This window comes from Temnothorax longispinosus, chromosome 10 (assembly GCF_030848805.1).
Source record: "Temnothorax longispinosus isolate EJ_2023e chromosome 10, Tlon_JGU_v1, whole genome shotgun sequence".
NCBI classification, from domain to species: Eukaryota; Metazoa; Arthropoda; class Insecta; order Hymenoptera; family Formicidae; genus Temnothorax; species Temnothorax longispinosus.
In genome coordinates, this window is record NC_092367.1 from 1,447,658 (window position 1) to 1,461,484 (window position 13,827).

Consider the following 13,827-nt stretch of genomic DNA (forward strand, 5'->3'; position numbering starts at 1 on the left):
GCAGACATAGGTATAAACTTAAAATATTTTTATGACATCATTTTGAACTTTATAATATGTGTGACCTCAGTGATCTTCGTAAAATACTCTTTATGTGCGTTCCACATGATATCGCAGTAAATGCGCTCGTAAGAAATGTTCATTTTTATCAGCGCCGTCGCTGACGCATTGACGGCATTAAAGCGTGTCAGGAAACTGACATAAAAGACATGAATAAGAGAGGGATACCGGCGAAGAAATAAAAACGAGTCGCATTTTAAATTCATGTGCAGATCGACGAACGTTTCTCCACAGTAACGAGGTCTTTAAACTGACACACTTCGGCTAAATTCAAACCGCGATTAATAACAAATGAGAAACAGGAAGGCGGAACGGGGTTAGGGTCGGTCTCTCCTCGATCGTCATATTTCGGTGGAAAACACGAATAATACTCGCGATCAAGGTGCGATATATATTTTTATTATGCTCGGCGATATCAATCTGTTTATGAATGCAGGTATATCTTCCGCGCATTTGCAAAATTAGTTTTCCTGGCTTGCACCGACACGTATTTATTTCCTCCCCTTCTCGCCCTCCCGCAATCCCCGTCACTTCTTCCGGTATCGTTATACGGGAGTAAATTGGAGTCGCTGGCAGGAGAAACGTCGGCTCTTTCATCAAAATGTGAGGCTCCTTCGTGGCTTATGGCGAGAGCGGTGCGTAGTTTTTTTTTCCTCCTCCCCGCTACTCTAAGAGGGATGCACTTGATTAACTTCCCTGAAGGAAACCCTTCGTCTTTCACCGACCGTCTGCTTTCGATCACCTCATTTACATTATAAAGTTTCTCAAAAGGCACGTGTGCCCCTAAGATAAGAACGCAGAAGAAAATACACAGCCACATTTATCGTCAAGCTGTTTAATCGTTCTAGGAGAAACTTTAAAGATTCAGGAACTCCACCAACTCTTTTGTCAATGTGATATACATTCAACATTTCCATTTCCTACATTTTTAATTTTTAAAGTAAACTCTTAATAGAAATTGAAGAGGAAGTAAACGTTTCAGTTTGACAGACTTCAGGTGATAACCAAGAATTGCCCGATAGAAATTTTTCTTCTGTTGACCGTCCGTCTCGTTATCGGTCGTGACGAAAAGAGTGAACTACGACTAGACCAATATTTGACGGGAAAGGCTGGCCGCAAGATTATAGCTATCCATGAACCTCGTCGCGCCGCCTAGACCACCATAGAAATTCGCGGAAACCGAGCGGAATTCTGTCCCGAGACGGAAATTAACGTCATATTCTTCCACGTACTCCCAAAATATAATAATAAAAATGTAACATTGAAAAAAATATTAATACTGCATTAAAAGTATTTCAATGTATTCTACATTCGTGTTACACTCTCGATAAAACCCTAACTGTAAATTGACAAAAAGATTACTTTTACTTGCGCTCGTAATACTTTTTTCCTTCTTTTTTGCAGAAACACATTTGAGTTTTTGCGGCCAATGCGAAGAATGATCGACTGATCGAAAAAGACAGCAACAAAACGAAACATTTGCCGTTGACAGCAGGTTCTCCAGATAATCTGTTTTAATCCGAACAACCTTCGGATGGCTTTCAGACACGTCCGAGAGGAGAACCTTCGGCAGTCTTGGCCGCTCGCCAAGCACTCCGAGTCTGATTAGCTTGTAATTGCGTATTGTTTTCCCCAGTGAAGTAAGACAGAACCGTGCGACGGACAAGGAAAAGAAGAGAATATAAAGGGGAACGAAATGATGTCAAGCTTCGAGTTCTTGAAATCTACGAAAGATTGCTCTCCACCGAGTTAAGCTCCTCGAGAGACTACTTGCCTCAGTAATGACGGAGGAAACCGCGAAATAGCACAAGACAATTCAGCGACTTTAGAATTATTCAGTTAGCGTAACTAAAATACTTTGGTTAGAGCACTTAAATTAGCATAACTAGAATTCTTCAGCTACACTGAATCGTTACATACTAAACTGCTAAACGCATTTCTGTTAAATTCCATTTACTCGATAGACAATAAAAATATTATGTGTTTCAAGTCCGACAAATAATCGGCGAAATAAAGTTGGGGAAAAAAAAAATATATATATATACACAGAAACTGACACGAAAAAAACACCTTGTTACGGCTTTATGCCCCTTTTTCATACGTTTGATTTTTAATCATTAGAGCCTTTTAAGGTTATTAAAAATATTATATTAAATCCTCGTTTTTGATCGAATAAATAAATTTGAAATCTGGTGCAATAAGAGATTCAAGAACCGACGGAATGTCTCGAAGAATGTCTTCCGACTTACTCGATCGCTCTGATTTTGTAATACGATCCTGCCTGTCTGCGAGCGAGAACGACGGGCGAAAAAGTGTGGAAAAGGCGGCCATCGGCATGCGTCTTTCACGCGCGGATCATCGAAGGGGTCGAGAGCCCGTAGAGGTCCTTTGAACGCGGTCATGCACCTCTTTTGTGTCTCGTCACAATAAAGAGTGGACCCTTCTCTCCGACTTCCTTTCTCCATTTCTCCTCCTCGCCGCGGTTTTTTAACGGAATTTCAATCGACGACAAGTACGCACCGCGTCCGTCCGGGCGCGTTGAAAAGTGATCGTTAGAGTTCCCGCTACCTCGTTAACTTTCCATCTTTCCCGACTCGTTAACCATCCCTTGAAACTTCGTGGAAGCGTAGACGCGCGTTCGATGCTGATCAACATTTGATGGTTCACGCTGTCGTACCTTTCCGTCCGATATTAATCAATTCACCAACGTAATGAGCGGAGTCCTTGTACGTTTCCGCATAGGGAAACTTCGTTTTATCGCCAAACGAGGAAGCAGTTTGCTCGCTTAATTTCCGCGATCGAAAGTTTGGAGCGTGGCTGCGGGAATATACCTGGCAAAACTTTTCTACATTCGCAATCCCGAGGTCTTTACGATAGGTAGAATATAAATGCTCGGAAAAATTTTTCGCAAAGTCTGACGAGCGAAATCGGTGGGTCGAACATTACCATGAATGATGGCCGGAAAGCATCTCTCAGAGGGGGGAAAAAAAGTTGGAAGACTATAAGAAATCGTACCGTCACTTTGGACGCTTTCAGGATATCCGTGAAATTCCGCGAACAGAAGAGAAAAGTTCGGACTTGAAGCGCGCTGTATTTCGTCTCTATCGTGAATCTCCGCGCGAGTCTCGAGCTATTCATTTCACCTGTCGCATTGCTTCTGACCGTGCTTCCGAACGAAAGCACATAACTGAAGACGAAATGCGATTGACGACACACGTAAGACCACCTTTCAGACGTCGATGTCGATACGTCACGCGGCACGTTCCATATATCGTTATTGTCACTGCGAATCCAGCAGGAACGAGAATTACTTAAGTAAAGAGAACGAAAAGAAGTGCTTTTCAAACTCGACACGCGCAAACAGCATCATTCCTCTTCATTCAAACGCTCGTTTTTACGTGAATACTGTTAACAACTCATTTACATTACATTATAACTATTAGTAGTGTCAAATTATGCTCAATTTGAATCATTTTTAACCATTCCTATAGATCGCCAGTGCTCCTACTCAATATGTCGTTAATTTAACTAAACCAATGAAGTTAAAATAATATTGTTCTGATTTAAAATAATAAATTTCGACACACATACTAGTTAAAAACAACAAAATGTTATTTAACTCAAGGTACTGATTTAAATTTCATTCTTAAATTTAACGGTATAGATAATTCGTTTGTCAGTAGTCTTAATTAATTAAGATTATAAATATACCATCAACAGCTACAAATAAAAATAAAGAAATTTATCGACAAATTTTCATTCGATTTCTCGATAAGTTATTTTAATTTTTCGAATGTATTTACGAGACCGCCATAGGAATAACCAACATCTTCAAGCACAAGGAAGTATTCCTTTTCAAAGGTACGCGCGCGTGAACGTGATACTGCATCGAGAGAGATATATATATATGTATGTATATGGACGGTAGAACTCGAGGGATCGTGGGATGAATTTCATCGGGGCCATTAGGGATGAAATCGAACCGAGGCGGACACCACCGCAATGCTTCCCGCCGCACATGAAAACCGGTTCCGTACCACAGTCCTGGACTGTCACTACTGTCGTAACAGTCTTACTCTCCCGGTGCATCGACAAAACTGCACGTGCACGCATCGTTGCATGTGCAACGCTGTGACGGATTTACAACCGTGGACAGAGCGCGACGTTTTGTCACATACGCGGCGAAATCTTTTTCGCCATCAACACAAGATTACACGTCGCGTAGAAAGTGAATATCGCGGAATCAGTATAGTGATTATCTGATGCGGATCTAACGGAAAAATAAAGAATTTATATTAATTAGTCATATTAATATATAAAATTCATATTGATGCGTTACATTAAAACATGAGATTGATATAAGTTATATTAATTAATAATTTATATATTGAATTCATATTAAAAAGTTCATATTTACTTGGACTACTGGCCCATCGTGCGCAATAATTAAAACAATTAAATATTTCCTATATATAGATAATTTGTTTATCGGATTTGAAATTTCGTATCCACTTCCTGCAGAGGCGTTTCTTAATTTAACTGAAAGCACATAAAAATTTGCCTCTGTCGCCGTTCAAAGATATGCTTACGCATCACGGCCAGTGACCTTCTATCATTCTTGTCCTAAAATAAAGTACGCACGCAACGCGAACGCTTTGAGGTTGCACGTCACACGCCTGTCAACTTCGTGTACCTACATTACGAAAGAAAAAAAAAGGAACGAAAAACATTTACGCTCGCGAGCTGAAACGAAGAATGAAACAAAGTCTTTCCTCGCGCGTAAGGTTGGCCTTAACCCTCGCACAGGTGTTTTCTCTCCTCCATAGGGTGAGTCACGCAAGGCTAACTTCGGCTCACGAAAGCTCCCCCCTGCCTGCACTTTCTGACCGCCGTACTCTCCTTCTACACGGCCTACACGCACGTACCATGCGATACTAATTAATACCACTCGGTCGCCCCGCAATGAAAGTCACGGCGACGGTCGCCGGTCGGGGCAAAGTTCGGGGAACGAGCGAAGAATGAGTCGGACGGCCACACCCTGGAACATGCGGCGGCATTGTGCGCGAGGGTGTTGGAGACAATGTGTCACATTCACGAGACTTCGAAAAAGAGGGTCGTCGTCTCTCGTCTCACGCTGGGCGTCGAAAGAGATCTGAAGCACCTACAGGGTCGGCTCATTGACAAAAACAACCGTTCGAGAAGTACTTCCCGATGCTTCGAGAAGAATAGCGTAACATTTTTAAAGACTGTCAACTCGAGCCGAATATAGAAGAAATTCCAAACAGAGCTCTTCTTTTGAAAGCCTAAATAAGACGAGGGGTTGTCCAAGTATAAACCGCCCAAAACGAAATATTTATTTTAAAAATTTCGTTCGTCGTGCTCGAAAAATATCACTTTAATTCGTATAAGAAATATGGGTATTTTTTAATGCTTGTATTATTGTATATTATTGTTTAATTCACGGATAGAATAATTATCTTAGAATTTGTAAAATTAGCTGACAATGGCACGAGCTACACGCTGTCGATAACTGAAAAGAACATTGTAATTATATGAAAAATAACTGCTGGCCAAGACTAATTATTCGCGCGTTTCGTGAGAGTCGAATTAATGAATTCAATCGAGCGTCCGTCCACTCCGACTCGTCCGACTTGTTAACGTCGTTATCTGTATAATTTACTCGCAATGCGACCGCGATAAGGGCGCGGTCCCAGGAGCTAAATATAAATGGGCACGATATTTATTATCCGCCCGGTGTTGTAATTCACACGACGATATAAATTCGTTTAATCGAGCTCTCTTCTCGCACGCGTGCTCGGCGGCGCGCCGCTTTCATCCCCGGTCCTCGCTCGACGTCGGTCGCGTTCGCCTTTTAAGATTTTACGCGATCATAAATAAGCGCGCAACGACGGGCGAAGAACCTAACCGAGCGTGGGACGAATGATGAATCGAGAGAAAAAAAGGTCATGCGCGCGTATATTTCCCGCAATTACACGAGCAATCGATTTTTACACTCGACGTACATCTTAATCCCGCGTAGGTACCCACTTGTCGTGAGCCACGCTTTTTTTCTCTTCGAGCCCAACGGACACGTCTCACGATACAGTTCTCTTTCCGCGACGAAATAGCGCGCCGTAGGCAAGTATATCCGGGAAGTTTGGGCCATTGAACCGTGCTGCTGGCGAACACAATGAGCGACGCCGAACACGGCGTAGACACGGCCAGTGACCGGTGCTCGGTACACCCGGAGCCCCCGGTCGCCGATATCCCCGTCCGATATTGTCGCGCGTTCCCCGCGTAGGAAATTGGCCCAAGGGCCGTGACCGCGTATCGACGTTACGTCAAAGTCGCGTCAATCATACTATCAACATTATGAAATAATTAGCGACGTCACCGCGCAGAAGAGCGATACACGATCGATCAACGGCATTTCAATCCAATCGCCCGTAATTCCAGAGTCCGCGAGGGGGTAACCGGAACATGCACGCACGCACCACTCCCATCAACATTTCGCGTCACGTAAGAGCGTAGTCGGTCGCGTCTGCAAAAAAGCGCCGCACACGCAAATCCGAGTCGCGACGACGCGGTGTTCAGAGACAAGGTGGTCGACCGCGAGATACCAGCGGCAAGATTTATCGGAGGAATATCGGGCGGTCTCGTTGTGCTTTTACCTAGCATGAAAATATAACTACGTTTCCACTCCTGGTAAAAAGCGTTTTGTAAATAAATTCTGTGACAAGAATTAATAAAATTGCATAAATAAAAATATAAAAAAATTATTTGTTAAATCTGCCCGTTAAAAATGGACAAGATAATAATAAAGATATTAAATTATTCGATTTAAGAAATGAAATACAATGGAATAATTTCTTAACAATTCATCAGTGAAGTAAATAATTAAATTTATCTCTCGTTAAATAAAGACAACCGAGATTTCCCGCGAAGAATTTCCAGCGATTACTTCATCGATTCGTCTGATTCATAATTTAACTCATTTCAGTCTAAGACCGTATTATTTTTTACCGACATGGCATTCCGTTCACGAGACAGATGTACATCACTTTAAATTAATTTTTGTGGAATGTAAGTAACACGATTGTATTGCCTCGACCCGCTTCTTCCTTCACCGCGTACGTGATAATGGAGACGTGACAAATGCCTGAGAAGGTTTAGACGCTTCTCGGACATAAGAATGCGTGAAGAGACAATTTAAGGGAATTAAGAGTTAATTGCCTTGAATTGAAAATTTCGCCGCCAATTAAAGCGAAACAAGCGCATTACTTAGAAATAGAAAAACGTGTCAGCCCGGCTGAAACTATGCGACGAAAAAGTCGCTAGATAATACACATTTCGGACAAACAATCTCCCTAAAAGAATAATTAACGAGTCTTATCGTGTCGTATTACCGATTAACCAGCACTTGATGCGGCGTTTACGTTATCTAATGATAAATGTGATAATTATTAAAACGTCAACGAGAATCGGCAACAAGTCGGAAATGAATCATTAGATACGGGAAAACTTTTTCCGCTAACTGCTCGAGAAATTTCAATCCGCGTGCTAGGCGCTTCTCGACGTGCAATAGATAAACCGGTCGGCGCGGAGCAATAGGACTTTACAACCAGCACGACCGTGTCATAATATGCTCAACAATGTCATGTCGCTATTACGAGGCGCACACAACTGCGCTTGCACGCGGTTGCATACTACCACTTGTAATTCCTTAATGACTCCGGAATGCTGGGCCGTTCGAAGGGAGTGAAAGTCGCGGCTGAACAGCTGAAGCTCGCGGTGATACTCGCGATGACTCGAAGGTTGCACGGAGAGTGAGACGTTCTCTCTCTTTCTCTCTGCATGTACCCGCTAATGCCGCGATACATATCGGGTGTACCATAAAATCGTTATATAATCGTCGAACGAATACAGAACAATGATTGCCTAAATATATATTATTAATTAGAAGATAAATGACCGTCAAACTCGTTCGGAGGATAATAAGATGCGACAACTGCCCGGTTCATCAAGGTTACATTAGTGTCGGCAACGAGACGATACCGGCTATAAATATCTAGAATTCTTCTGTGAGAGAGCACGGGACCGTCGGTCCAGCCCGCGCTATGGAGAATGCATGTTTTCAACTGTCCGAGCGATACGACCGCATCCATCATTCGCGGTGATAAACGACCGCGAGAACGGACGTAAAAATGATCCGCCGATAAAGCAAAAAGTACCGCAAGACGCCCGGGGTCTATAAATAACGTAGCAACACGCTAATGAAGCCCCGTCATTACCATACCCCAACGCGATCGAAGGGGTCTTCAACGACTCGCATTCTTGCTTTCATCAAACCGATTGATAACGCGGGAGAATAACGGACGATGCTACGACGTTATTCTATACGTCGGGCAATAATCAAATAAATCTTTAATAACGCCGCAACTTGTCGACTTGGGCAGTGCGTCGATCGGACGATAAAATTATCGTGCTCGTGTAATATCGGGCGAAGAGCCATTGTCTATCGGGACACACGAGTTGCAGGTCGAAGCCGGAGGCTGCGACGAGGGATCAGGCTGGCTGGCTGGTTGGCAGGCAACCGGCGGGGATAATTTAACCACGCGCGGAGAGGAGCCGGTTTTCCACGGCGGCCTATCACGAAAGTTGCGCGCGCGCGGAGGTACGACGAACCGAAGGGATGAGTCACGGCTGTTCTTCTCTCTTCCCACTCTCTTTCTGTCGCGCCGAGGTCGCGGCGACGACGAGGAAAGGAAGGGAGACCACGCACGCGAATGCGGTTGAAACTGCAGACTGCAGAGGAAGACGAAGAGGAAGGTGGCGACGGTGGTGAAGGAAACGAGAGGATCAGCCGTCGCGAGGTCCCGCGGCTACGCGCCTCGCCTACGCGCGCGGCTACGGTCACGAGAGAGAAAGATAAGACGAGAAGCTGCAGAGAGCGAGGGTAAAAAATTCGCGAGAGAAGCGGGAAGAGAAGCGGGAAGAAAAGCGAGAGCTAGCGTCGCTACTTATTATACATCTGCCGGCAAGCCGATCGCAGCTGCCCGACTGCGTTAACCGGAAAGAGTTACGATGATTCATAGCCGCCTCGGGATAATTAAGCATCTTAGTATGCTTTTCAGGATGTAGCTTTAGCAGGTGGATGCAAGTGAAGCGTTGCCTCAGTCTTATAACTTTTATGTTCATTTCCATCAATGTAGATTAACTTTAATCTCGGTTTAACTTACTTTTCATCTTTTTCTAATTCTGAGAAGCAGAAAAGGGTAAAAAGTTAAATCGAGATTAAAGTTAATCTACATTGATGGAAATAAACATTAGTATCTGATCTGTAGATGCAGGTACGCAAAATACCCAAACCATTTCAAGAAGAAATGTGTGAATCGTGTCACAGGTAAAATTGTTACAATTACGTTTGTCGTTATCACACATATTACGTTATGATTTAGTCTAGTCATTTATTATACCCTTAATTTCTGTCCAAGAATCGATCGTAGCCCAATCGAAGTTTCTAATGCGACTAGTCCTATCACGCAAGGGATCATCGTGCGATCATCGCTAATCTATATAACTCGTCGATACAATCGCGCTGATCGGGGTGTAAAGCGCGCGTAACGTGGAATAGCTTGTTAAGCAGCGCGACGAAGATTAATAATAACGTCTACAAAGTGAGCTCCATCATTCACGGAGCTCGTGAAAGGCCGTCGCGCCGTTGTAATGGTTGCGCCGTCAGCGTTACAAGGTATAACGTGCAGCTGCATAATACTTCATCATTTCCCTACGCGACAATGATGCGATACCGGGGGATGGCCCTCTCGTCCCGCCGATAAACACGCAAACCGAGGAATCGTGAGCGATGTTAACGAATAACTTTGTTAACGCGAGCCCCCTCGCGTCGAGTCGTATCATTTCTACCAAATAAATCTCCGATAATCGCGAGCGCCTTCGAGATTTATCGAGTCCCGGGGCCAATTAAGCACCGTCTGAGAGCCCTCGATTCCGTGACGGCTATCGCGTGGCCGTCCGCGATTATCTCTCCGCGCGCGCGGTGCACGTACGAATCGCGGCGCACGAACTTCAAGGGAAACACGAAGTGCCACGCTTGATCAAACATAGGCCGTTATTGGCCGAGACTTTTTCGACCTAGCCGTCTAAATCGATTATTCGGTCGTGGCAATTATATACGGGCGGGAAAAGATCGAGGAAGTCGGAATGGGGTCGCGGGCGATTCATTGCCGCGGCTCGTAAAGCCGATCGCCCCGTTTTTTTTCCCCCGCGTTGCGATTGTACCACCATCTACGCTACCTTGCCGTGGAACTTGGTCAGAGCGCTGCGATACGTATTTCGCAAGAGTCGTTCGATGAGCGCAAAAATATCTCACTCACAACGAGCAATAACGCAGCGCGCTATCGAGACGCATTGCGAGTAACGCGCGAGTTTTATTCGTCGTCGCATCGATAACAAGGAGTGGCAATATCGGCAAAATTGAAAATTGGCAACTTTGTTTTTTCGAGAATAACGCAACGCAAACGCGCGGCGCAATATCAAAGAGCGGCGCAATTAGCTCGAACGAAATTGAACTCGATATACGCTCTCGTGCGCGATAATGTTTAACGCGAAAACGCATGATCGGTGTTATGAAATTTGGTAGAGGAGTAAAATTATCCAATTACGCGTTACCGAGAGTTAAATTACGCAAAATGTTTCAATTACGAATATCCGAGGATAAGGTTTCCAGGTGAGCTATCGGATAACGAGAAAAAACTTCCTCGCAAATGTATTATCTCGCTCTCCCGAATTTTGCAATCGTAGCGATAGAGATATAACGTTCTGTTAACGTCAAAAATAGTTCTGTTTGTTTTGAGAAGCACAGTGTGTTTTCGCAAGTAATTTCCTGTCGCTCCAACACTTAGAGTAACAATGTATTCGTGTAGATGTTCTTTCGCGACTCACCTCTGCGAGTGGCTCTTCCTTGGTGACGTCTCCATTCTTGGGCGTTTCATCGCGGCTCGGCTTAGTCTTGTCTTTCTTGCTGAAGCTGATCGACCTGAAGGACCACTTTTTCTTCTAGAAAACGAGAAAAGACCATCTGATAGCGATCGGCAGACTCATCGCGCGTAATTGCGCGTTGTAGGTACTTGGTGAAAATTAAACTTCTAAATTAAGGTGAACAACTGACTGACACGCGAATAGGTCTCAATGTACGAGACGTGACGTGAGGAGAATTTATTTATTTGTCATCGAGCACGATTAATTAAGCCTGGATCGGCGAGTCGCTTTACCTTATCCTTCTTTTTGGTTTCCTTATTGTCTGGAGAGGTGGCAGTGTTCGGACTGGCAGGGGTGGCCTCTGTGGGCGTCGTGACCTCTGCAACCTCCGCGGGAGAGTCTCCAGACGATTCTGGCTTCGTCTCCTCGGCTTTTACTTCTTCTTGCTGCGGTTGCTGAAAGCAGAGGTAAAGTCCTCCTTCGAATTTGGTCCTCTAAGATGTAACGTTAATCCTACGCGAATGAGTGTCTTCAATTCGAACGATAAAGATACTTTTCATGTACAATGGATATATATGTAAATATGTCTTACGATTACGACAAATATAAATCGTCTGAAATTCTCGGAATCAGTCAGAATAATATGAATTGTCATAAGTAGTACTTTACCCTATAGTGTAGAGATTTCCTTAAGCATGAAGAACATAAACGAGAATAAGATATATAAGCAAGATATATACCACGTCGTAAATTGTAAATCCTATATCGTAAATCGATACTCTGTAAAGCTACAATGTATGACTTCCCGCGGTGATTCTTCCGAGTTCAACCATTTTGCAAAATGATAGCGCTCGAGCAGTTGATACCTGCTTTCAACGTGGCTCGTCACGACACGCGATATATTTAAAGCCGTTAAAGAGAGACCTATATAGCATTTCCCATGTCATCCTAAAATCCGTGTATGCCTTTTACAACTTCATTACTTTGTTTTACTATGTTATCATTAACGAAACATCGAAAATTACATTGCCAAGAACTTTGAAGAGGGTGCAATTATGATAATCATCAAAAAGCTGATTAGAAATTGAGATTAATTTTTCATAGATTTAAATTAAGAACCTAAAAGTAATGTCACAAAAGCGTTAAACAAATTACCTTGATGCTTCGCTAATTCACCCCGGGACTCAAGTCATACCAATTTATACGAAAATGTAGAAGCTACGCAACATTGAAAATTTCATTATCTCATTTCTCGTAAACTATAGCTGAGAAAAACTGATTACACGGACAGGCTTTTCGCCCGCGAGCGTATACGTTTCCGTGATGATACTTGTATAGTCGTTGAAAGTTTCTCATCTTGCGTCCGGAAGTACCGCAGGCACTCCGGAATGAAGTCGCTTAACTCTTTCCCATCGTATTCCGAGGCCCATCACTTATAAATAATATCAAACTTCCGTGAACCGGGTTAGTTTTCCCGGAAAGCGCATAGTGCACAACGAGCTGCACGACACGAGAGGTTTCTTTGTCCCGGGTCCTGAAAGGCCCTCGACGGTCTCTCTCGTCTTAACGGCGAAGTGTGCAGCTTACCAAACTAACCGAGAAAAGTGCGGCCGACAAGAGCTCGTCGGCCCATCTTTGCCAGAAAAAGTTCGCTGGAGTCGATTAGATTTCGGGGGTCGAGCCCTGAAGCCCCGGAATTTCCCAGCCTCCGTATAGAAATAATTGCATAATACTTGATCCAGTTACAATAAGACAAACAAGCCAATAAAGGATTAGAAAAAGAATCGGGTTACGATACTTCCATTAACATAAATTGCGAGTGACTTGTGATAATCAAATTAGGATAAAATGCCATTTACGTCCGGGCTTGGATCTTAGTAGCCTAATATTATTTCTGAGTATATACATATTTCTTTCTAATTTATTAAACTGCGTGCCAATTCTTTGTCGGACTAAAAAATTGTTGGAACATTAAAATCCCTTTTCTCCCCCCAAATTAAATTGATTTAATTTTTAATACTATAAGCATCTAAATAACTGCAAAGAATTTATTGCGACTTATTATTTTTCTACCGAATTTAGGTACTTTACCGAAGTGACTTGTTGAATTTATGTACAAGTGTTAATCCACGTATAATTATCCTTGAAAACATGAAAACTATCTTGCAAATTTGCGAAAAAAATTCTAGACTCCTCGAGCGAAAAATAATGCGACGTAATCGTTCGTTACCTCGGTGTATGTAATTATATGATTCATGGCGCAAAGCAGGCGGACAGAATAATGCTTCGTTAAAAACGCTTCTTCGAAGCCATGGCTGAAAGATCTCTCGGCATTGTCTCCCTAAATTTTGCGAGTCATCCTCCTTCCATAAACTAAAATTATTTTCTCCTATTATTAAAATTATTGTCTTCGCATTCACTTTCGCGTAAATATATAATTTTTCGTCACAAAGTTTTATTCCAAAAATCGAAACTTTTATTTTCCGCCAGCGCTCACTTTAGCTATTTAGCTGCTTCTATCCTTCATTTCCAATTCCTGATCGATAAAGCTGCTAACCGCGACGGCAAATATTGTCCGAGTCGAATGAAACAACGCGTGAATGGCGTTTTGCAACTCGAGGCAGGTGACTGGTCGATTGTACAAACAACGAGCTACTTTATTATCGATGCAAATACGCGGGAACAATTCTACACGTTTATCCGAGATACGCAAACACGTACGTACGCATGTACGTGCGTCGCGATGCGATAAAACAACGCAACGGCCAA

At 43.3% G+C, this 13,827-nt stretch overlaps 1 protein-coding gene across 3 annotated transcripts in view; it reads right to left on the reverse strand.

The window, feature by feature from the left end:
- The window catches only part of LOC139820585 (uncharacterized), a 95,933-nt gene that overhangs the window by 23,178 nt on the left and 58,928 nt on the right, over window positions 1-13,827 (reverse strand). For all 3 annotated transcript variants that reach the window (XM_071790959.1, XM_071790960.1, XM_071790961.1), the window contains exons 3-4: window positions 11,352-11,513; window positions 11,023-11,136 (exon numbers count right to left, since the gene is read on the reverse strand). In XM_071790959.1, coding sequence (XP_071647060.1) covers window positions 11,023-11,136; window positions 11,352-11,513 — 276 coding nt within the window. The remainder of the gene's footprint in view (window positions 1-11,022; window positions 11,137-11,351; window positions 11,514-13,827) is intronic.